This window comes from Botrytis porri (genome assembly GCF_014898465.1).
Source record: "Botrytis porri strain MUCL 3234 chromosome Unknown BPOR_008, whole genome shotgun sequence".
Lineage (NCBI taxonomy): Eukaryota > Fungi > Ascomycota > Leotiomycetes > Helotiales > Sclerotiniaceae > Botrytis > Botrytis porri.
The window spans coordinates 1,877,638-1,901,595 of NW_024066082.1; the positions used below are offsets into that span (position 1 = coordinate 1,877,638).

Genomic DNA, 23,958 nt, shown 5'->3' on the forward strand with positions numbered 1-23,958 from the left:
TTCTTCTTTGGATCCTTCGATCCTTGCTTCAATGGATTCTCCTTCTTTCTGGGCAGATCCGGGTATTGTTGATGGAATGCCTCCAACTTCTCAGGGCAGTTGAGGTTTTCTTTCGGTTCCCATGAGTTTTCGGTATGTGGATAATCTAACCATTTGATCAAGTATTTGACTATGCCTCTGACGTATTTGCAGTCTAGTATTGTTTCGACATCGTATATGGCGTTTGGATTGACTGGTTCAATTTCTGTAAATGGCGCGTTTGGCGCTCCTGGTGGTGCTGGTTCGAGCAAGGATATGTGGAATACTGGGTGGATATTCATTGTGTCTGGTAATTTCAATCGATAATTAACTGTTCCTATTACCTTATCAATCTTGAATGGTCCTAGTTTCCTGTGGTCTAGTTTATTGCTTGGTCTCTTAGTTTCGATGTTTCGTCGTAGCAGATAAACTTTATCCCCCTCTTTAAGCGTAGGTTCCATACTACGTTTCGTATTGTAGTACGCTGCTGTTCTGGATGATATGAATCTTAGATCGAGAGCAAGCTGCTCTTGTAAATCCTTTAATTGTTCGACTTGTATTATTGCTGATTCGGCATTAACTTCTTGTGGTATCGGAATTTTATACGCTTGTGGATTAAACCCAAAATTAGCCCGTGCTGGTGTTATCTTTGTGGTTTCCGTTTCCGATGTGTTATATGCGAATTGTGCCATAGGTAATAGTTCTACCCAATTGTCTTGTCGATAATTTACATAGCATCTAAGATATGCTTCCATTGTCTGATTGGTCCTCTCTGTTTGACCATCTGTTTGTGGGTGGAAAGATGTCGATAACTTTCTCTTGATACCCATAAGTGCTAATAAGGTAGTCCAGAATTTCGAGGTAAAGAGCTTGTCTCGATCCGAGATTATCTCATCCGGTACTCCGTGTATGCTTACTATGATCCTAAGGAATACATATGCTAGTTGCTCAGCATCCCATGTTTCCTTGAATGGTATCATATATGCAAATTTCGTTAGCCTGTCTACTATATTGAGTATCGCATCGTACTCAACTCCTGTAGTAGGATCCTTTGAGAGTGGTAGTTTGACCACAAAGTCCCATGTGATGGACTTCCATGGTTGAGAAGGCATGTCTGGGGTCTGGAGCTGACCATACGGAGCATGTCGTGATGACTTGTTTCGTATGCAGGTGTCACAATTTCCAACAACTTCTTCAACTATCGTTCTCATTCGTGGGAAGTAACTGATTTCCCGTATTCTTGCAAATGTTCTTGCGATTCCTTGGTGTCCGTGTGCCGGCAACCCATGTTGTTCCGTCACAAATTCCTTGGTCATTTGACTCGGAATGTATACCTTCCCGTGAAAGTATATGGTCTCGTTTTCTATCGTGAATCCTGGTTCTATTGTCTTGCGTATGCGTGTGGCAGTAGCATCCTTGTCGTAGTATGATTGGATCTGTTTCTTGAGATGGTTATCTTCCAACAGGTGCGTTGCTGCAAGCTGCGGTGCATTGTAAACCAGTGATTCGCCTTCTTTCTTGAATATAGCGTACGATTCGTACGACTTGTTTTCTTGATATTCTGGTTTTCGGCTAAGAGCGTCGGCCCTAGCGTTTTCTGATCCTTTGACATATGAAATCTTAAAATTGTAGTTGGCCATGGTTTCCGACCATCTGACCTGTCGTCTGTTTAACTGCTTCGTTGTGGTGAAGTAAACCAAGTTCTTATGATCTGTGTACACTTGTACTGGGTATTTTGATCCTTCCAGATAAACTCGCCATTCTCTAAATGCGTCGACTATTGCCAGTAATTCTTTGTCGTATATTTCATAGTTAAACTCGGCTGGTGATAGTTTTCGAGAGTAGAATGCGATTGGTTGCTATTTCTCATTCTGGCCCGGCTGGCTCAGAACTGCCCCTATAGCGAAATCAGAGGAGTCGGTCTCCACTATGATTTGCTTTTCTGGATCAAATGTCAACAGTATTGGCTCCTCGGCCACTGCTTGTTTGAGCGTCTCGAATGACTCCTGCGCCTTGGCGGTCCATTCGAAGCTTCCTTGATCTTTTCTGGTTAACGTGGTTAAGGGTGTAGTAATCCCTGAATAACCCTTGATGAATCTTCTGTAGAAGTTGACAAATCCCAAGAAGGACTGTACTTCTTTGATTGTGGTTGGCTGCCTCCATTCGAGCACTGCCCTAACCTTGTCCTTGCTCATCTTGAGCCCTTGGCTTGATACGGTGAACCCTAAGAATTCTGTTTCCTTGACGTGGAATTCGCATTTGCTTGGTTTACATAGCAAATCTGCCTTGGCTAAGCTTTCGAGGATGCTGCTAACATCCTTGATGTGTTGGCTCTCGTTGTTTGAATATACTAGGATGTCGTCCAAGTAGCATATACAACAAGTGTCTAAGTATGGTGACAACACATTGTTCATGAGTCTCATGAAAGTAGCTGGTGCGTTAGTTAGCCCGAACGGCATAACTTGGTACTCGTATAGCCCGTATCTTGTTTTGAAAGCGGTTTTCCATTCCTCGCCTTCCTTCATTCTGATCAAATGGTACCCGTTGCGCAGGTCCATCTTGGTGAATATGGTAGCTCCGCCTAATCGATCTCTTAATTCCGTAGCTAATGGAAGTGGATATCGATCCTTCTTGGTAAGCGTGTTGAGCTTTCTGTAGTCCACAACTAGTCTCTTAGTACCATCTTTCTTGGCTACCCACATAGTTGGACTTGCCACTTGGGACGTGGATTCCCTGATCCATCCCTTGGCCAAATTGTCATTGATATATTCCCTGAGCGTCTTTAGCTCATCGGCCGACATTGAATAAATTGGGGTGTGCACAGGCATCTTGCCTTCCTCCAATATTATTTCATGATCCCATGGCTTGTGTTCTGGTAAAGCCTCATGGATCCCTGGTTCTTTGAAAACATGTTCGTATTTCTTGTACTGTTCTGGTATCATAGGCTCCTTTGCCTTAATTGCGATTTCGTGCCGTGTCGTTGGCTTCTGCATTTGTAGAGGAGGTGTACTGTCCTTCGCTCTTAATGAAGGACCCTGGACTGGGTGTCCTACGTCGCCGGTGTTGTTCGCGTTCAACTCTCCTTGGCGCGTGTTACGTCTCGCGGACGCCTTGAACGTGTCGTCGTGACCGTTCTTGCACTGATCAAATGTCACTGTTTCTTGTGACCAATCTATTCTAGGGTTGTGTGCCTTCAACCATGGCATTCCTAAGATGATCTGTTGTTGGCCCAATGGCACAACGTCAAGCTGTATAACCTCCGAATGTTGGGTCATATTCATTCGTACTGGTCGTGTCTCCTGTGAAACGTTCCCGTCAGATCCTGCTAGCTGTCCGTCAACTAGCTGCAATTGGTAGGGGTTTTGTTTCTTCTGGAGTGGGACTCCCAAGTACTTTGCAGCCTCTGGTGCAATAAAATTTCCTGTAGCCCCTGAATCTATCATGGCTTGTTGTATTTGTCCGTTTATCTTGACTCTGCAGTATATTTGTCCTGCTTGTCCTGTAGCATTCAGCTGTGGTGTAATTTGCTTATTCTCGCTATTCTGGATGATCTCATCGGCAAATGTTACACGTCGAGGCTCTTCCTCTTCTAGATAGACAGCGCTTGTCCCTGATATAGCTCTGTCATCAAGTAAATCCCTCCATAGGGTGTACCGGTAGTTCCCTCGAGTGACTTTCATTATCGTACCCACGACTGGTGGTGGTAATATGGCTTGAGCCTGGACCCGGTGTTCTTTTCCTACTCTTCTGCATAAAAATAGAACCTGATTCTCATTTCTTTCAGATGTGTGGTGATAAAACACTTCCCATAGCTCTCCTCTGTCTGGCCACTGGAGGTGATCGGTACTGATCCTTTCTATGAATGATGTGTTCGTAGTGATTCCAAACCATAGAATTCGATGCTGATCGACGTACCGAACCTCATACGATTCGCCCTCTTCAGCGTCTGTTACGCTGAGGTCCTCGTTCATAGTTCCTTCGGCTGTATCTCCAAATTTCCAGATACGACGGTTCCATTGGTCAATTTCCCGAATAGACCATGATTCTCCTAACTGCGGGTCTTTGTTTACCCATGAGAGACATTCGTCCTCTTCTTCTTCTTCGAGCTCTTCTTCGTAAGCTGGTGGTGGCGTGGCTAGCCCTGTCATGCTAGCAGCACACAATTGTGGCGTGAAGGTGGCATTTAGTTGGCCCTTGCCGAACTTATTCTTAAAGTTGCCCTTCTTGCCCCCTGTTCTCTTGCTTCGACATTCTGCTGCCCGATGCCCTGCTTTCCCACATTCAAAGCATAAGTTATTTTCTCGTCTTCGTTTCTTTTCCGGATCATCATTCCCACCTTTGTGGTGCGTAGCGTCGAGTTCCATAGGGTCTCCATATCTCTGTGGATTGTAACGTGGTCTTCCCTCATTCTTGCGGTAACGCTCTTGCTTTTGATTTCCCTGGGGTTTGTATGATCTTTGACTTTGTCGATATCGGTAAAGACGATCATCTGATTCGATGGAGTCCTGGATTAGGTCGTTCAAGTCTACACTCTCGGCAGATCTTTCTAACTCCAGTCTGACTTCTGGTTTGAGTCCTTTACGATAGTGACTCATAATGGCGGTTTCGTCCCACTTGGTTGTTCCAGCATATCTTCGAAATTCCGTAGCATACTTCAATGCTGATCCTGTCTGCTTGAGGTTGAAGATCTTATCTTCCGCTACCTCTAGCTCATTGGAGTTCCCGAAGATTCTACGAATCTCTGTCTTAAATCCTTCAAAACTGTTGAAGATTGTTCGAGTGGGTTGCATGCGATCCTGGTCGTCATGCTCGAAATAGTCTCGTAAATATGGTTGAATCCGCTTGCTTGCTTCTCCTCTGAGATATGATACAGCCCATACACTCTTGGATTCCTTTTCGGTGAACTTGTCTTCGTTGAATCTGAAGTAGATTTCAAGTTGTAAGAGGAAGGTGTCGAGTTCCTGTCGAATTCCTTGGTATTTGTCTGGTAAGGCAATCTTGAGTGTTTCGTTGATGGTAATCTCCTTGGGAGCGTCGGTCATCTCGATATCGTTGATGTCGGGTGCTTGTGCCTGACTGCTCGCGGATGTATTGGTGGGTGCCATATCGTCGGTTGGTATTGAATTGGTACTTGAAGCAGAAATGGTGCTCAAAGTGTTACGGGAGCTGCCTCTAGGGTCACGTGGAAGTGTCTAGAGATCTCTCGAGGTGGTTTAGACTAGACTTCAAGTAGGAATTCAATAAGGTTGGTAACTGGTTGCAATTCTCGTAACTATAGTAATGAAACTAATGATTGTTCTTGAGCACGAAGCTCTATATTGTAAAGAAACCCTTTCCCTTATATAGACCTTTGCACTCTGCGATCCCATCGATCCCACTCACTGAGAGTAGTGGGCGTAGTGGGATCCCACTGATCCCATTGATAATAATCGGTGGGACTGATGGGATGGTCCATCACGTGATACTAGTCCCGTGAGTCTTGTCGTCCTGTCTTATTTCCTGTCCTAGGGCTAATCCCTTGGGAGCTTACTAATCCTAGCAAGACCTCTCTTGCTTACTGTGTCCTGTATTGCTTATTCTTCTTAGGACCCTACTGTCCTAGGAACCATGTCCTATGATTCAGTGTATTCTATAACTAATACTATATACATGCCTGAGGCTTTCCTTGGGTGCCTAGTGTCCCCCGGTATACTGCAGCTGAATCACTGAGGCCTATAATATCATTATAGCCTATAAGTCAGTGATTCTACAGCCTGTTACTAATCCGTTGTAACAAAGCATAGGGATTTTAAAGTATTATATATATAATATTAATTAGTTAGAATAATTCATATACTTTATTAATAAGATTATTAATTAGCTTGTTAATATTAGGAATAATTATACGTATTAGAATTATATTCAGATTTAAATTATTATTTGTTTATCGAATAATATCTTTAAATATAATAATATTGAATACTTTTTTTAAAAGGATTATTTATAAATAGTTTTTAATTTGATTGTTATTAGAATTATGTTACAGGAGCTGCCTCTAGGGTGTTACGGGAGCTGCCTCTAGGGTCACGTGGAAGTGGCTAGAGATCTCTCGAGGTGGTTTAGACTAAACTTCAAGTAGGAATTCAATAAGGTTGGTAACTGGTTGCAATTCTCGTAACTATAGTAATGGAACTAATGATTGTTCTTGAGCACGAAGCTCCATATTATAATGAAACTCATTCTGTTATATAGACCTTCGTCCTCTGGAGCCCCTGGGATCCGTATGCTCCTGGAGCCCGTAGCTCCCCAAGGCTCCCTCACGTGACACGCGAATGTGTCATGTGATGTCTGTCGTAACATAGGGTTATGTAGAAGTGTCTAGAGATTTCTCGAAATAGTTTAAACTAGAATTCAAATAGGAATTCAATAAGATTATAATTAATTACAATTCTTATAATTATAATAATAAAACTAATAATTGTTCTTAAATATAAAGCTTTATATATAAAGAAACCTTATTCCTTATATAAATCTTTATTCTTTATAAAACTATAAGGCTCTATTCTATTTAAATCTTTTGGATCTTATAGATCTAGATATTTATTCTTCAATCCCTTAGATCCTCTAGGTTTATTACATGACCGTTTGACCATGTGACGCGGTATGTTGAATACCGTCGTAACATTTAATATATATTATCTACTATATTAAAAGCTTTATATATACTATTATTTTATTATAATATACTATTGTCTATATTGTCTTAAAGTAATTTGTATATTATTAATTTTGATTTTAATTAGATATTAATGATGTTTAAGAATAAATGAATACTTTCGGTACTTTAACTTGAATTTAACAGCTGGATAATATAAACTAGCTTAGATGTTGGAATACCTTTAATAGTTCGATACGAATTCAAGACTCAGATATTATTAGTATTCAAAATTAACTGGTATTTTTAGATAGTTTCAGTTTTCAGACTCGGACTGAACATTCAGACACTGTTAGGATTTGAAATCAGATGCGATGTTGAATATAGACATGGGAATCCGTTGTGGTATGTGATTTATTATGCATCATGATCTTATTTATAAATTAAGAATATATTTAAACAAGGCGTCCCGACAATAACAAAAAACCCCCAAAAATGGTTGTATGGTGTAATGGTTAGCACGTCGGATTCTGATTCCGGAGATATTGGTTCGATTCCTATTACGACCTTCTCATCTGAAGGTTGTTTGCTACCTCAGTTCGATTCTGAAGTTCAACTGCGGGTTTCTTTTTGCCGGTTCTCTGATTGACATTTTTTTGGTTGTTGTTGTTTTGTCCCTGATTTTCCCTTCTGGTGCAAAGATCCGCTTTTACAAACCCAGTAGGTGCAGATGCATGTGTCATATTACGTAATCTAGATAGACCCCGCGAATCGGCCACAATTTTTTCTCGAATCTTTTAGTGCGGGCACTCTTTGTATTTTTGATTTCCCATGCGCCTTATAAGTCAATCATTTGATAATTTATTTCCCCCATCTGCCTCTTTCTTTAAAAACCATCACATTTCTACCACCACACTATTTAGAGACGTATTCATAGAAAAATATCAAAATGGCTCCATCAGCAACATCTCCTGCTCCCGAGGAGACTACTACAACCGCTACCATCCTCAGTCTGCGCAAAACCCTTTGCTCAGAATCACAACCTATCGGTCTCCGATTCCGCGCCCTCTTTTCCCTTAAACATTTCGCATGTATGCCATCTTCACCCTTGAATGTTCCCGCCATCGAAGCCATCGCAGCTGCATTTGCCTCTCCATCAGCGCTCTTGAAACATGAGCTTGCGTATTGCTTGGGTCAGACCAGGAATCTCGAGAGTTCTAAATTCTTGAGAGGAGTCTTGGAGAATCGAGAGGAAGATAGTATGGTTAGACATGAGGCCGCTGAGGCTCTGGGTGCTTTGGCAGATAGAGATTGTTTGCAGTTGCTTAAAGAGAGGAGGGATGATCCCAATGAGCCGGTCGAGGTTAGGGAAACCTGTGAATTGAGTGTGGAAAACATCGAGTGGGCACATTCGGACGCTGGAAAAGCAGAAAAGTTACGACAATCGTGAGTGAACATTTTCTATGTTTCAAAAGAAACAGAACATGCACATGGCAGAGTTAGCGTAGCGATACGCTCCAATTCTCAAATGGTTAAGACATTTCTTCCGTAACTTGCTGGGTAATTTTTTTGAATTGCATTACTGACAATATCTTTAATCATAGGGATTTCGCATCTATTGACCCTGCTCCACCAACCGCAGAAGAAAACTCAGAATCACTATCAGTTGAGAAACTTGAGGCAACCTTCCTGAATACCAAGGTTCCTCTATTCATCCGATACAGGGCCATGTTTGGTCTCAGAGACCTTGCATCACCCCCGGATCTTCCTACCGCCGTCCCTGCCGTTCTTGCCTTGGCCAAAGGTCTCCATGATAAATCTGCACTTTTCAGACACGAAATCGCTTTCGTTTTCGGACAATTGTCTCATCCAGCATCCATTCCTGCCCTTACTGATTCTTTGAGTAATTTGGATGAAGTCAGTATGGTTAGACATGAAGCGGCCGAGGCTTTGGGAAGCTTAGGTGACGAGGAAGGCGTCGATGATATACTTAAGAAGTTCTTGAACGATAAGGATTCGGTAGTGAGAGATAGTGTCATCCTTGCGTTGGATATGGCGGAGTTCGAGCAGAGCGGGGAGACCGAGTATGCGCTGATACCAGAGAAGGAAGCTGTCGCAACCGCATAAGTCTTTTTATTTTCTTCCAAATAAATTTGTCGTATTTATTTTACTTAAATAGACGACTGGTGCCAAAGTGCTTGGCCCATTAAAATAATCACAATATCTCCCTCTCAAACACCAGATAAAAAGTTCCCCATACCATATGATATACAATTCGTGAATCGTGAGGTAATATCTCCATGCGCCGTGCGTCGTAAACTAATTGTTCTCGGTCCACCTAGTATATGTCAATAGGGAGGAAACTATTGTATCAACACAATGCAAACTTACTTGTTTCCACAGGTACAGTTGTAGAAAATGGTACTTCCTTCATCCGCACTTCTCAATTGTACTGCTGTGAATCTGACCTCCTTTGCGCCGCATTCTGGGCATGGTGTTTTACTCATTGCTTGATTCTCATAATCCGACTTCTCTACCGTTTGAACTACCGATCTTTTTTGGCGCAATATTGAGGGGAAGGATGCTTCTTTCGTTCTCGTCTCGATTGTTTGTGAAGCAGTATCTAGAAGTAAAGTTTGATCAGTACTATTCACTCTAATAATGGTAAGAAACAAGTTGCGCGTACCTTTATTTTCTGCACCACAGCAATCGCAAGTTAAGATAGTATTCTTATTACCAGTAGAACTTTCCAACAGATTTCCACAATCTGTACAAAATACGAGAGATCCAACTGCAGACATTTTGAACTTCTGTTTGATTGTCAAGGTTTGAAGAATATGGTGTTTTGATATTTTTTTGGTGCTCCTCAAAAATAAATTTCTATACCTACAAGGTATGCATGCAAGGCCCAAAGGTGAAATCCAAAAAGCCGCTAGTGACGGCCCATCCAATCCAGATCTTTAGCGCAAGGCTGCCTACATAAGTTGTAACGGACGGCTACTAGGAATAATATTCAATGGTGAAGTCAAATTGGTCGTTCGCCGACAACCTTTATTATTATTATGCTTCAAGGGGAGCACTATGTATTGGGGATAACGACTTTGGATTGTACAACGATATGATCTTGTAATTCAATTCTATTGGGTCTTTAATTTCGCATCACACCTCTACGAGCCTTCCGGCCTTGCGCCCATCCACGCCTCACCACGCCGAACAAGTTCACCATGGATTCAAGTCATGGGTATGGCTATGGCTATGGATACAACTACCAGAATGGCCATAATGGGTCAACTGGCGCGTCTTCCTCAAGTGAAACCCGTCAAATGAGGCCACGACCATTCACCGTCGACGAAGCTCTTCCATATTCACCTTTTTCTTCTGTCGTTCCCTTCAATTCTGGTACCTTGCCTTCTCTTCACTTTCAAACCTGTCCTATCCGCAATTACTGTTATCAGTCTTCCTAACAACATTAAATTTACAGATATTATCCCTCTACCCACAATAGGACTTGGTTCTTCCTCTTCGTTATTTTCAAATGCAGCAGAAACTCAACAAGGCAGAGAAAGTCTAGAAAGCTTGAACGCCGAAGCAACGAACCCATATCAGACCTCGCAGCGCCTGCAGAGAACTCTGAAAGATCTTGAACAGTTGCTTAAACCAGAGGATCATACCATATAGTAAGTTCGAAATCCGGAAAACAATTCGATCTGACTGACGTTCGAAAAAGTAACTTCAAGATCGGACCAAAGATCGCATCACTTCCTGATGCTACTTCATTGAAACCAAACCTTTCACCCTTTGCACAGATGCTATACGACTCAACCAAAGTGGAGTATAAGAGAGCGGAGCGTCTAGAAGTGCCAGCTATGAGGCATAAAATCCAGAAGCAGAGGACCAAGTCGCAATCCAAGTCGAGAAATTCAAGTAGCAGCTATGTGAATTCGATTTCGCAGGCCCATACTGCGAATACAAACACCACTATATTTTCTGAAGCCACTACCACGAAGCCTGCTGCTGAATATGCGATCGTCGCGCCTAAAGCAAAGTCACAAATCGCGGTCGAAATTCCTTTGCCAAAGGCACTTGCGCCTGTTCACAAACCAAGTCCAAGCCCTGCGTCAAATTTACATGTCATGAAGATCAGTCCCAAAATAGCGCCTATTCAATCATCGGTCCCTCCACAAGCTGCACCGGCCGCTTTCCAGGATGGCAAGCAAAGTCAGAACATCCCACTATCTTCCTCACAACCAGGCATATCCGTTGTCATTCCGCAATCACAGATAAAACCAGAGGAATACAAGGTTGTAGAACCTCTTCCAGACTCTCCTGAAAGTCCTCCCAAGAACCGAAGACGAGCGGGCTCTGATGAATATGAAGGGAATGTCTCTGGAGTGATCGACCAAAGAGAGAAGGCCGATATTGCCGCGCGAAACCTTCGAGAATATCTTCAAGATGTTTTTGAGGCCGAAAATCAATTCCAGCCTGAAACTAACATCTCTAGCAATTTTCTTATCTCGACGAACGAGGGAATTGGCCTTGCGGCCAATGCTCAAATGCGACTCGAGGGCCTCTTGAACAGGATTATTGAAGTTGGCAGAATCAAACAGGTTCCCTTGGAAGACTTGATTCGAATTCAAAAATTGTCCGAAGCTGCTTTAAAAGAAGCTGAGACACTCGACTTGAAGATCGACGAGGAGATGGGAGAGTCAGATGTCGAAAGTCTGATTTTACAAATTTCGAATGCAGAACTTGGACTCAAATCTGCTCGCACCTCGCTCAGAATTATGACTGGCGGGCGTGACGAGAAGCAGTTATACTCGGAAGACCTAATTCAATCCGCTCTGAATGCCTTCAAAAATATTATGGAGAATTTCATAATCCCGATTGTGGAACTTCGTAGCACGGGGTCGACTTCAACATTGTTTAAGCTCCTATCTGCCCAGAAGAAAGCTATCCTTAATCTACTTGCTCAATGCAGACGCCTTTTGTCACTCATGGCAGTTCTCGTGGCCAATATTGATTTATCTGAAACGGTCATCAACAGTCTTGAATATGCAGCTTCCAAACTAATATTTGTCGAGAATGCTCATGCGGAGAAAGACTCCGTACTTGGTATCCCCAAATTCGACAATCTTAGAGTCATAGCGATGGATGTACTTGGACAAGTATTCAACAACAATCCAAAAGAAAGAGCAGAAATCTTTAATGAAATCCTGACATCCCTGGAGAAGCTTCCTGTTACCAAACAGAGCGCTAGACAATTTAAATTGGCGGATGGGGGAAGCATTCAACTTGTCTCGGCATTGATTATGAAGCTGATTCAGACAAGTGCCAGCAAGACGGACGATGCGAAAGAGAAGCGAAGACGAAAGGCACAGGATGCCCTAACTGGAGATGATGAGGGCCAAGAGGATGGAATCAATGATGCTGATAATCGTCGACGATACGATACAGAAAGAAGAGCAATCGAGCAGAACGTCACAGCGATCCAAGAGCTGAAAGACTGCGGAGCTTCACTACTGGAAAGTGCGACACAGAACACAGGATATGTGGTCAACTTCATTGTTAGTAGAGCAATTAAATCTACGAAGAATGGCGATACACCTTACCGGAATCTGCTAGACCTCTTTGTCGAAGACTTTGTAACATGTTTGAACTCTCCGGACTGGCCTGCTGCAGAACTACTCTTACGCCTATTTCTCTTCAAAATGGTTCAGCTCGCTGAGGCAGAAAAAAACACCTGCTCCTGCCAAGAATATGGCCCTTGATCTTCTTGGGTCAATGGGTGCAGCAATCTCGGAATTGCACTTCCATGTTCGAAAGAGTGCCGCCTCGCTTGAAAATCGAGATGGACGCATGGGACAGGCTCTTTCAAGAATGGTTGAAGAATCACTTAAACACGAAGCAAATACTCATGAGATCTTGACATGGGGTGGACCTTACTTCATGTGCCTAGATTTCATGGAAGGCCGCTGCTTTGCCGATCCTCAGCTAGCCAGCAGTATTTCTCTCTTGATTGTTGAATGGGCTTCACAATTAGCAGATGAATATGACAACATTCCTGATAGTGATCCTGATCACGAGCGCATCGAGGAGAACTATGGTAAAGTGGCATACCGACTTAGGATGATGATCACAGATAAAAAATGGTATTCTACAGAATATGGTCATGGCTCAGTTGATCCTAGTCATGCCCGCTTAGCTTACTCTGTGACCTTGTTGCATTCAACCTTTTGTACATCATTCAGTCGTGTGCTGGATATACTACTTCGATCAATGTTCAGCGAACAAGCTACCGTCAGAAGTAAGAGTCTGAAGAGTGTAAACCAGGTTCTGGAAACAGATCCAACCATTCTTGAAAGAGAGCCTACCGCCAAGCAAATGATTTTGAGGTGCTCAAATGATCCTTCAGTTGGTGTAAGAGATTCGGCATTGGGTCTCATCGGAAAATGCATCTCATTGGTACCATCACTCGAGGTGGAGATGACTCCTAGTATCCTTCACCGTGTCAATGATAGTGGTGTCGGTGTTCGAAAACGAGCCATGAAACTACTAAAAGACATCTATTTGAACAACACCAATAAAGATGTCAGGGCTTCTATTGCAGATGCTATCCTCTATAGAGTCACCGACCTTGATGACGGTGTTCAAGAATTAGCTCGGTCAACGATTGAGGAAGTTTGGATGTTACCTTTCTACAAAATAACTGCATCTGAAGATACATCAGTTCAAGCAAAACTTGCTATTTCGGATCACGTTACCTTGATCGTCAAGACGGCCCAAAGACAAAATGGAACCTCTGGTGTGTTAGACAAAGTGCTTCAAAATCTACTTTCACCAAAGTCGAAATACCCTGACGCGAATTTCAAGGTCTGCAAAGCACTTGTTGCTGCTATGTTTGAGACCATTATTGATAACGCCGCTTCTGAGGATTCCGATGCACCAAACATTCGGGAATCTCTAGAAGTACTCACCATATTTGCCAAGTCCAATGCAAATCTATTCACAGCTGATCAAATCCAATTATTACAGCCATATGTTGCAAACGTCGGTAGTGGTGATGAAGCTGCTATCTATCGTTCAGTTGTTATCATCTTCCGCTACGTCCTTCCCAGTTTACCTAAGGTTCAACATGGTTTCCTCACTGAGATTAGGAAGCATCTTTTGCCAACCATGACACGCAGTCCCAAATCTATTTTAGATGACATTGTTGCGTGTTTATGGATCATTAGTAGTGTCCTTGACGATTATCATAACTTAACAAGAGTCGTATTATCTAGTTTGGCTGGTATTCAGAAGATGAAAAGCATCGATTTGAACGATCCGAAGCGAGCTGATCTTGTTAAGAAATTGACAAAACTTCTCCTTATTTGTGGCATGTGTGGTAAGCACTGCGACCTTGATCCTCAACATGAGATTTTCAAGGAGAAGGAGTTTCCAAAGATGAAAGGCAACTCGGTTTCGAAACTGATGGTTGATACTTTTGCACCATTTGCGACACCTTCTCAGCCTATGGAGGTTCGGAAGCATGCGCTTGATGCAATGGGTATGGTCTGTCAATCTTGGCCGAAGAACTTTTCCGCCGCCAACGTTTACACCACATTTATCCAAGTATTTAGTGATCAGGATTTAGAATTGGAGACGATTGTGATGAGAGCCTTCAAGGAATATCTTTCGATTGAGGAAAAGCGATCAGAGGAAAGTGGCGATGGTGCGGTCGGCACTGGCACAGATTCAAAGGCGAAATTGGGTGTCATGGGCGGCAGTCAAGGTGACGGTGTTGCATTGGACATCGCACAGAGATTTTTGAAAGATATTGCTCGCATTGCGCTTGGTAGCCAAGATAAGGAAGCACTTCTTGCTGCAGAGGTTGTGGCAAGCATCAATAGACAAGGTCTTGTCCATCCCAAGGAAACTGCTTGCACCCTCATCGCCCTGGAAACTTCACCTACCAGCAAAATTGCCGACATTGCATTCAGGGAGCACAGGGCTCTTCACGAGAAGCATGAGACGATTCTTGAGAAGGAATATATGCGAGCTGTTTTGGCTGCGTACGCATACCAGCGAGATGTAGTCAAGGACACTCATGGTGCTACACTTAATCCTTTCACTTCGAAACTCTGGATGATGATTGAAATCATGAAAATCAGTAAAGTCAAGAACAGAAAGAAATTGTTCGATAGCCTATGCTCTCGAATCAATTTTGACCCGGCAAAACTCGACACTATTGAAGATCTACCACATCATTTGGATTTCGCACAATTCATCATCGAGAATCTAGCTTTCTTCGAATATCAAACTGTGGATGAATTATTATCAACTATCGATTCGATGGAAAAATTGGTTGCTGGTACAGGTACGGGCATTGCTCATGCGATTGAGACAGAGGTCCTTCATATCAGCCTCGACCAACCAGCAAATGAAACCGATGCAAATGGTCATATTCATCCAGAAGTACCAAAGCGAGATCTAATGCGCCTACAACAACTCACTGCAATTTCAATCATGCTTACGAATTTGTGGGAGGCTCGTACATATCTTCGACGTCAGTTTGGATTGATGAATAGAGATGGAAAAGTCAAAGGTGCAACCAGAGATCTTAGCCGGACTCCGGTAAAGGTAACAAGCGTCTCTGGAGACAAATTCTGGAGCGAAGTTTGTGGTAGAATGACTAGTTGCGAGTCTGAGGACAAAATGGAAGCGCAATGTCGAGCCTTTGTGGAACTACTCAATGTAGATCACGACTTCAAGGTTTCAGCAGAAAACGACGAGATTGACGAGAGAGGTAGAATGAGTACGCCTAGTGATGATGAAGACGGCACACCAGGCCCGCCGGGTGGCAGCGGAAGAGGCCGTAAGAGAAAGGCTGGTACCAATGGATCTACAGGGGGGCGAAAGAAGCGAGCTAGGTCCAGTTCAATCTCAAGAGGACGAGGTAAACCAAAAGGAGCGAGTTTAATTTCCGGAAAGGGAGCTTCTGTTGAGCGCAACGATGAAGGCGACTGGGATAATTGATTCCAAGCCATCCAGCATGATTCTGAAGAGGAGTTTACTTGTGGCGTTCGCTTGGCTTCTAAAATGTGTACAGTGGCGGTTTGGGACGGGAAGGAATTACATTTTTATCATTCGAGATACCTGAGCATTCATTCCATCGAATGTTACTTTTTGCTGGAATCATTTTTCTGGGATGGATTATTGAATCAGGAAGTGCTACATAAATAATTGCGCATCATAGGAATACAGGTGGGAATGGTCTATCTGGCATGCCAAAATGGCTAGCATCTGGCTTGGTGCTTAGATGAAAATGGTCCCATGGAATCAATAGATATCTTTGGTTGATTTAATCAATCATATCATACATTAGTAAATAGTATTAATAGAAAGCAACAGTTAATCATTCAACATTTGATCCAAGTGCTCGGCAAGAAGAGCGAGGCTCATGAACATGATTTCGCGAGTTCCAACGAGGGATCGTCTGAACAATGCAAAGTATCATAAGAAATTATTCCGTGAAAGTATTTGATAAGGCTAAAAATTGTCCTATGATGGTGGAAGTGACGTGGACGGCTTAGTTTACTGTGTCTTAGTGACCCGGTAGTTCGTATCGTCTTCCTTGCTAGAAAAGACAGAGCTTGATCTTTAATTCTAAAATCTGGAATTCTTATGCGATACCTACCTGACAATACCGAGTACACAGCATGTCCAACCCTTACTTAAAAGCAACAAAGAGTATCAGTAAGGGGGTGGAAAGTGATAGATGTTTTAGACAAAGCTTTATTAAAATGTTGCTTTTGTTTGGTTTGTCGAGATGTTTTGTAAGTTACATGTCACTACGCTCTAAGTCGGGTACCCTACTTTCTGGCCACCCCTGGGGTAATGGCTTAGGAAAATTATGGATCTTGGGGAACCTAGAGTATAAAGTACTCTAGGAATATTGTCCTGTGATACAAGGTTAGATAGGACACTAGCCCTATGACTGAAGTAGTCCTAGTGTGATAACTGTGCTGGTATAATGATCCTAGACTTGAATCTGTCCTAGGATATTTGTCCTAGGATGAGAGGGTATATAGGACAAACCATCTGGGACATATACAGCCATAGGAGATGTGTCCTATAAACGATATCCTACAGCAATATCACTCCTACGATCTAGGTGACCCTGAGATGTTCGAAGGCCTAAGCCATTTGTCCTAGATGAAAATTCAAATCAGGCGAGATTGCAACAGTAGCTAACTGTATTGCCCGCGGTGTGCAAAGGATATGTGTAGGTCCAGTATTCAAGCAACATATTCTTAGGCACTTATTAGGTAAGAGGCTCAGTTGATTGTCTGACGATTCAGACAATGCTTAGTAATCATGATTCCAATCCTCCACGGAAGATCATTTAGGTTTTGTCACTTTTCCTCGGAACAATCCATAACTGTTTTAAAGCTTCATTCTATCTATATATTGATGTGCTAATTATATTTTTAAAATATCTATGATGAAGTCTCCTTGCATACAGCTAAAGAGCTCTAAGGTTGCATTCAGCCTCATTGTGATTAAGTGTGGGCTGTGCAGCCAGAACGTCAGGCCCATGAAACAAAGCTTCTCACAATCTTCAGAAGAGGACGGCAATCTTTTTTTTATAACGTATTAGATGTCCTCGCCTTGCTTTGTATTGTTAACCTCAATCGTCAGGTACCCGCCTCTCATTGATGCCCCGCTCCACCCTGCTGTCTCTGAACCCCACCCGACTTCAACTGCTTCCTAGCGTCTGGCTCCGCACCTAGTCATGCGTCTTCTACACAACGAGACGGGCAAATTCACCCTCACTAAGGACTTCATTGGTGACGATCAGATTCCCCCCTACGCCATACTGTCGCATACATGAGGACCAGACAACGAGGAAGTTACCTTTGAGGATATAGTAAACGGTACTGGCGAGGTCAAGCCTGGCTACGAGAAAATCCGATTCTGTGGAGAACAGGCTAGGCAGGATGGTCTATGTTACTTTTGGATTGGCACTTGCTGTATCAACAAGAGCAACAATGCCGAACTCTCACGATCTATCAACTCTATGTTTCGTTAGTACTGTAACGCAACTCGATGTTATGTTTATTTGTCGGACATCTCTGGGTGTTCCGTCGGCGGTAACCACAAGTGTATGCTGCGGCTGTGGGAATCGGATTTCCGGAAAAGCAGATGGTTCACTCGGGGCTGGACGCTCTAAGAGCTCCTTGCCCTGGCTTCTGTCGAATTCTTCTCTCGAGAAGGCAAGCGACTTGGTGATAAAAGTTTGTTAATAAGATAAATTTGCGAAATAACCAATATTCCTCATATAGCGCTTGAGGGATGTTCCTTGTCTCAATTTAGCGTTGAGGAGCGATTGCGGTGGATACAACATCGCTAGACCAAGCTGGAAGAAGATAAAGCGTACTGCTTACTAGGCATTTTTGATGTCTATATACTCCCTATCTACGGCGAAGGACTAGCAAGTGCGTACACTCGGCTCCTAGACGAGTTCCACAAGATGCAGAGATGTATCCAAGACTTACGGCTTTCTGATCCGCGCGATAACAAGAAGCGTATTGAGGGCACCAAGGGTGGTTTACTACAAGACTCATACAACTCCCCCTCGACAACCCCGAGTTCTGACAATGGCGCAGCGACTAGCAAAGCCAGCTGCTTGGGATCGAGGGCGATCCTGGTAAGGGCAAGACGATGCTACTCTGCGGAGTTATCAACGAGCTAGAGAGGTCCAAAGCCAAGTCGGTTCTTCTATCGTACTTCTTCTGCCAGGCCACTGACTCCCGGATTAATTACGCCACGGCCGTGTTACAAGGTCTAATTCATTTGCTTGTTGACCAACAGCCGTCTCTCATCTCGCACATACGGACGAAGTATGACCAGGCTGGTAAAACGCTCTTCGAGGATACAAATACTTGGGTTGTGCTCTCCGAGATCATCGCTAATATGTTGCAAGACCCCAGCTTAGATTACGTGTACTTAATCGTCGATACGCTCGACGAATGTGTAGCAGACTTGCCAAAATTGTTCGACGTCATCGTGCAGACTTCGTCAATATCTCCTCGTATTAAGTGGATTGTCTCTAGCCGCAACTGGCCAAATATCGAGAGGACCCTCGACACTGTAACGCAGAAGCTAAGGCTTTGTCTCGAGCTTAATGAAAAATCCGTCTCTGCTGCTGTTGCGACATTTATCCAGTTCAAGGTGGAGTGGCTAGCAAAGCGAAACAAATACCACAATGATACACGGGAAGCTATCCAGCAGTATTTAACACTAAACGCAAACGGTACTTTTCTTTGGGTGGCTTTGATCTGCCAAGAGCTGTCAAATGTTTCGAGATGGAAAGCTCTACAGAAGGTGACGTTATTACCGCCTGGACTCAATGCCCTCTACCAGCGAATGTTAGACCAAATCATGCATTCAGAAGATGCTGAGCTCTGTAGAAGTATACTGGCTGTTGTTTCGACTGTGTACCGGCCCGTCACGCTGGACGAGCTGATGGCTTTTGTGGACATGCTTGACAGAGTTTTTAGCGATTATGAAGCTCTATCGGAGATCATAGGTCTTTGTGGCTCCTTTCTAACACTTCGGGAACGTACTATCTTCTTTGTTCATCACCCTGGGTACCAAAAAGCAATCCAGTCGCGTTAGCATTACGGGCAAGAATGCCCGTAAAAAAACACGCTTCGTTACCTCGAATAGTTCTAGCCAAGAAACCTCCAATAATGAAAGTAATGGCGGTAGAAAATCTGTTGAGGACTCAACGGTATTGGTAGAGTGCACGAAAATTTCAACAGCTATTGTGCGAAAGATCCTCTTGGGATTGAAGGCTCCTAAAAACGAGGTTGATGAAGTGAACACACAACCTATCGTGGATTTCGGTGTGAAGAACAGTTTATCCAAATGTATCGAGGATCAATTGTGGCTGCAGTCTTCTAAATGTGTTCACCAAGCAAAAAAAACGGCATGGAATTACAGGTTTCTCGCGTCTTGCTTTCGTATTGTCCGCCTTGGCCAGACAGGCTGTAGTGAACCAACGGTCGAAAATATTGATAAAACACTTTGGACTATTCAGAGATGGACCGTAGCAGCTGATGCGATAAATATGATCGACGATGGACTGGCAAAAACCTGGGGTGAGAAGGCGGATTTGGTTTATGAGGCTTTTGCTAGTAAAAATCCATCTTCCAAATGATAAAGACCCCTCTAACATGTTTTCAGGGCAGAAATTTCTTCTTCACAATTACTCAAGATTGTCTCAAGAAAAACGACAAATGGTTTGTCGCCCTTATTGTGGAAACTCTCAGTGGAAAGCAGATTCCAGCGAATAACTTGCAATACCAATTCAATCCTGCTTTCTGCATCAGTGTCGCTCTCAATAAAAAGAATGCAATCGCTAATATCTTTTGCTAAAGACGCCACTAATTAAATGGGACAGTTATGCAGAAGTCTGCAACGCTCTTAAACTTAAATCCTACGCTCATCGTGGTCTTCATGTGAAGGAGAATCTGTTCCGCCTCCCATGGGTGTACAGCAATCAGCTCGCAGAGAAGGACGATCATGATTCTACCACTGATAAACAGGATGCGATTGGCAAAAGGGCTGCTAGGAGTTTAGAGCCACAGGCAGAGGCGAATGGCCCGCTTACCAAACGAAGGCGTGATGATTCATTCCCCAACCACGATTCGACCCCCTCTCAATCAACGAACGGACCTGCATTTAAGGATCCATCCCTCTCCGTACCGTTGACTGCAGTTACACACGAACAACGTAAAATTAGTGTCAACCATACCTTGGAAGATGTGGACTTTAATGGAACATCTCAAATGTCAGGCACTCTCCAGGTTGAGACCATGAGTACGAACATAGCAGTAATGGCTGATATCAACAAGCTAGAGAGCACCTTTGGAGCTTGCCTTTTCTATGAAGGTATCAAGACAAGTTGGAAGAGACATCAAGAAGGAGGCACGAGGTTGACCGATACTGTCCGGTTGCATCTTCCCGATGGCGATGAGGATTTCAAGTTGGAGATTTGGGTGTGTTTGTCAATTGGGAAAACTATTGCGGAGGCAATACTGAGACCGGTCGAAGAGTCAAAGACCTTATTACAGCGGAGATAGTGGCAGCGATTGCAGAGTTGAAGCAATGTTGGGCTTCAGCACAGGAGCATTCATTTTCAAGACTATCTTTCCATTCTAATGCAGAATATCTTTGCTATGTTTTTGCCACTAATTTAAACTCCATTTCTGACACAACAACGGTCTTTCCCGCAGGAAGTTCCTCACCCTCAACATCTACATTTGCATCACGAAGGCCCACAAATCCTGGACCAATACCTATTCTGCCGGAGTCGTTTTTAGAGGCCCTCCATGACATAAGTCTCGGATAGGTAGCCGCCCCAAAAGTAAACCATTCAATATATTCGTATTCTCCCTTGGAAGTTTCCACAGCCCCGACCTGCGTTCTTCGCATTAGAATTGGTACAAATGTGGATATAGTCGGCGGCCCTACTTCAGGCATTGCGGTAAACCGAATCTCCTTAGCCGGATTTCGGATTTCTCTCGTACTACTTCTGTTAGCGATAGCGGCAGAAATTTCAAAAGGGGATGGATGTGCATCTGTCGAGAAACTCTTTCCAAAGTGGGGTTGGCGAAGATAATCAAAATCAACTGGCTGTTATTCAGTTAGCGATACTGGTGGATGTGTATAAAGAAATGTATACACCACTTTGCAGATTCTTCTGATCGAGATAAAGTTGATGTAGAAGGTTAAAAGCTTGAGCGAGGGATGAATATCCCATATGGGACGTGAAAAAGATTGTCAAAATGTAATAAATATAGGGAAAGATTTGGTGGGGTTAGGCTGAGTTTGGCAAGGTTGGTCATTATGCTCATGCAATTTGCTCAGCCGCCCGATAGTGACCGAATTGCGCGCCGGTGCAATTGGGCTGTAATGATTCAGAAAACATTTATCATTATTTTGATCTGGGCTCAACTAAATCTCATATTAGGTACGCACTCTACAAATTTACATCTTCTTGGTTTATTGGAATTCTGATGCCGCGCATTAAAACTTCAACCACTCCTACTGTCAAGCCACATAAAACACGATACAGGATGTTATGATTCGCGTCCTCACAAGGGCGTCATATAAAGCTATAACTTACATGTGCTTGATCGTCTTTAGTTCTCTTATCAACTAGGAGGTGTTCCACTTTCTAAGTTAGAAATAAAAGCGGAAAATGATTTAAATATATAGTGTATACAAGAATATAAAGATTATGATATAGGAAGGTTTTAATAATATTGAAAAAAATCAATTATATATTATGAATAAAGATTTCAAGAGTAAGAAGTTTGAATATAATATTAATTTTTACATTAAAATCTTTAATACGGAAGTAATTTCATTTGAAAAAGAATGAGATGAAGGATATTAATTTATATAAGATAATATTCTTATATATTAAGCTAATAAGGTACTAGAATAATTTAGGGCTAGGAATATTCCTTTAATTAATTTCAAGCTTTCTTATAATCCTGATTTCAATTCTATTAAACACATTTAATAGTATCTAATGTTACGGGAGCTGCCTCTAGGGTTATGTGGAAATGACTAGAGATCTTTCGAAATGGTTTAGACTAAACTTCAAATAGGAATTCAATAAGGTTGTAACTGATTGTAATTCTCGTAATTATAATAATGAAACTAATAATTGTTCTTAAGCATAAAGCTCTATATATAAAGAAACCCTTTCCTTTATATAAACCTTCACACTTTATTATCTCACCAATCTTACTCATTAAAAGTAATAAGAGTAATGAAATCCCATTAATCCTATTAATAATAATTAATAGGATTAATAAAACAATCTATTATATGACACTAATTTTGTGAATCTTGTTGTTCTATCTTATTTCCTATTCTAAAGCTAATCCCTTAGGAGCTTACTAATCCTAGTAAGACCTCTCTTGCTTACTATGCCCTGTATTACTTATTCTTCCTAGAACCCTATTGTCCTAGGAACCACATCCTATGATTCAGTGTATTCTATAACTAATACTATATATATACCTGAAGTGTCCTTAAATGCCTAATGTCCCCCAGTATACTATAATTGAATCACCGAGGCCTATAATACCATTATAGCCTATAAGTTGGTGATTCTACAGTCTATTACTTGATCCATCGTAACATCTAAAAGCATTTGTTTGTTACGATGGTCTGCCACAATAGACGTCACGTGACCCCGACGCTTAGGTAACCGGATCAGAGGGATCATTAGTGATCCAGTTGATCGGATCAGAAGGATCATTTGTGATCCGACTGAGCACAGAGAACGAAGGTCTATATAAGGGAATGGGTTTCATTACAATGTAGAGCTTCGTGCTCAAGAACAATCATTAGTTTCATTACTATAGTTACGAGAATTGCAACCAGTTACAACCTTATTGAATTCCTACTTGAAGTCTAGTCTAAACCACCTCGAGAGATCTCTAGCCACTTCCACGTGACCCTAGAGGCAGCTCCCGTAACATATAAGTCTCTATTTTATTCCTCATATTAGCTCTCAAATTTATAAATAATTAATTATTTAATGTATTCTAAGCTATCTATAAAACATTCTCAAACCTCTACCTAATATATTCTATCTTACTTTTGTTTATTACAATATTCAAAAATATCTCAAAAACAATGTTACGGGAGCTGCCTCTAGGGTCACGTGGAAGTGGCTAGAGATCTCTCGAGGTGGTTTAGACTAGACTTCAAGTAGGAATTCAATAAGGTTGTAACTGGTTGCAATTCTCGTAACTATAGTAATGAAACTAATGATTGTTCTTGAGCACGAAGCTCTACATTGTAATGAAACCCATTCCCTTATATAGACCTTCGTTCTCTGTGCTCAGTCGGATCACAAATGATCCTTCTGATCCGATCAACTGGATCACTAATGATCCCTCTGATCCGGTTACCTAAGCGTCGGGGTCACGTGACGTCTATTGTGGCAGACCATCGTAACATTATATTATAACAAATGACTAGTATACTAAATATTAAGAGCTTAAGCTATAATATTATTATATAAATTATATCAATTATTATGTATATATATATATACTAAGAGATTATCAAAATTTAATATTAAAATATTAAAGAATTGATTTAATAAATAGAATTGAATAAGAGAATAGTATTAATAGATTCCCGAGTAAAATCCGGCCGACGAATAGCTGTGTCCTAGTACTATATATATATAATTTCAATCATTTTAAACTTATTATGAAAATTTCAGATTT

At 42.2% G+C, this 23,958-nt stretch overlaps 6 protein-coding genes across 6 annotated transcripts; 4 read left to right on the forward strand and 2 right to left on the reverse strand.

The window, feature by feature from the left end:
* Positions 1–7,601: 7,601 nt before the first annotated feature.
* Positions 7,602–8,779, forward strand: EAF01_006668 (uncharacterized protein; the record flags this gene model as incomplete). Its single annotated transcript, XM_038914922.1, has 2 exons — positions 7,602–8,098; positions 8,257–8,779. 2 exons carry the CDS (start codon positions 7,602–7,604, stop codon positions 8,777–8,779), a joined length of 1,020 nt encoding a protein of 339 aa, XP_038769877.1.
* A 192-nt stretch (positions 8,780–8,971) lies between these two features.
* Positions 8,972–9,453, reverse strand: EAF01_006669 (uncharacterized protein; the record flags this gene model as incomplete). The annotated part of the gene is made up of 3 exons (XM_038914923.1): positions 8,972–8,990; positions 9,044–9,275; positions 9,339–9,453. 3 exons carry the CDS (start codon positions 9,451–9,453, stop codon positions 8,972–8,974), a joined length of 366 nt encoding a protein of 121 aa, XP_038769878.1.
* Positions 9,454–9,680: 227 nt separating this feature from the next.
* Positions 9,681–15,667, forward strand: EAF01_006670 (uncharacterized protein; the record flags this gene model as incomplete). The annotated part of the gene is made up of 4 exons (XM_038914924.1): positions 9,681–10,051; positions 10,134–10,329; positions 10,380–12,294; positions 12,383–15,667. The coding sequence occupies exons 1-4, from the start codon at positions 9,877–9,879 to the stop codon at positions 15,665–15,667; spliced, it is 5,571 nt and encodes a 1,856-aa protein (XP_038769879.1). The 5' UTR covers positions 9,681–9,876.
* Positions 15,668–17,682: 2,015 nt separating this feature from the next.
* On the forward strand, positions 17,683–18,081 carry EAF01_006671 (uncharacterized protein; the record flags this gene model as incomplete). The annotated part of the gene is made up of 2 exons (XM_038914925.1): positions 17,683–17,928; positions 17,977–18,081. The coding sequence occupies 2 exons, from the start codon at positions 17,683–17,685 to the stop codon at positions 18,079–18,081; spliced, it is 351 nt and encodes a 116-aa protein (XP_038769880.1).
* Positions 18,082–18,164: 83 nt separating this feature from the next.
* EAF01_006672 (uncharacterized protein) lies at positions 18,165–20,781 on the forward strand (the record flags this gene model as incomplete). Its single annotated transcript, XM_038914926.1, has 5 exons — positions 18,165–18,341; positions 18,545–19,284; positions 19,364–19,833; positions 19,883–19,938; positions 20,077–20,781. 5 exons carry the CDS (start codon positions 18,165–18,167, stop codon positions 20,779–20,781), a joined length of 2,148 nt encoding a protein of 715 aa, XP_038769881.1.
* A 94-nt stretch (positions 20,782–20,875) lies between these two features.
* EAF01_006673 (uncharacterized protein) lies at positions 20,876–21,181 on the reverse strand (the record flags this gene model as incomplete). Its single annotated transcript, XM_038914927.1, has 2 exons — positions 20,876–21,118; positions 21,173–21,181. The coding sequence occupies 2 exons, from the start codon at positions 21,179–21,181 to the stop codon at positions 20,876–20,878; spliced, it is 252 nt and encodes an 83-aa protein (XP_038769882.1).
* Positions 21,182–23,958: the final 2,777 nt, after the last annotated feature.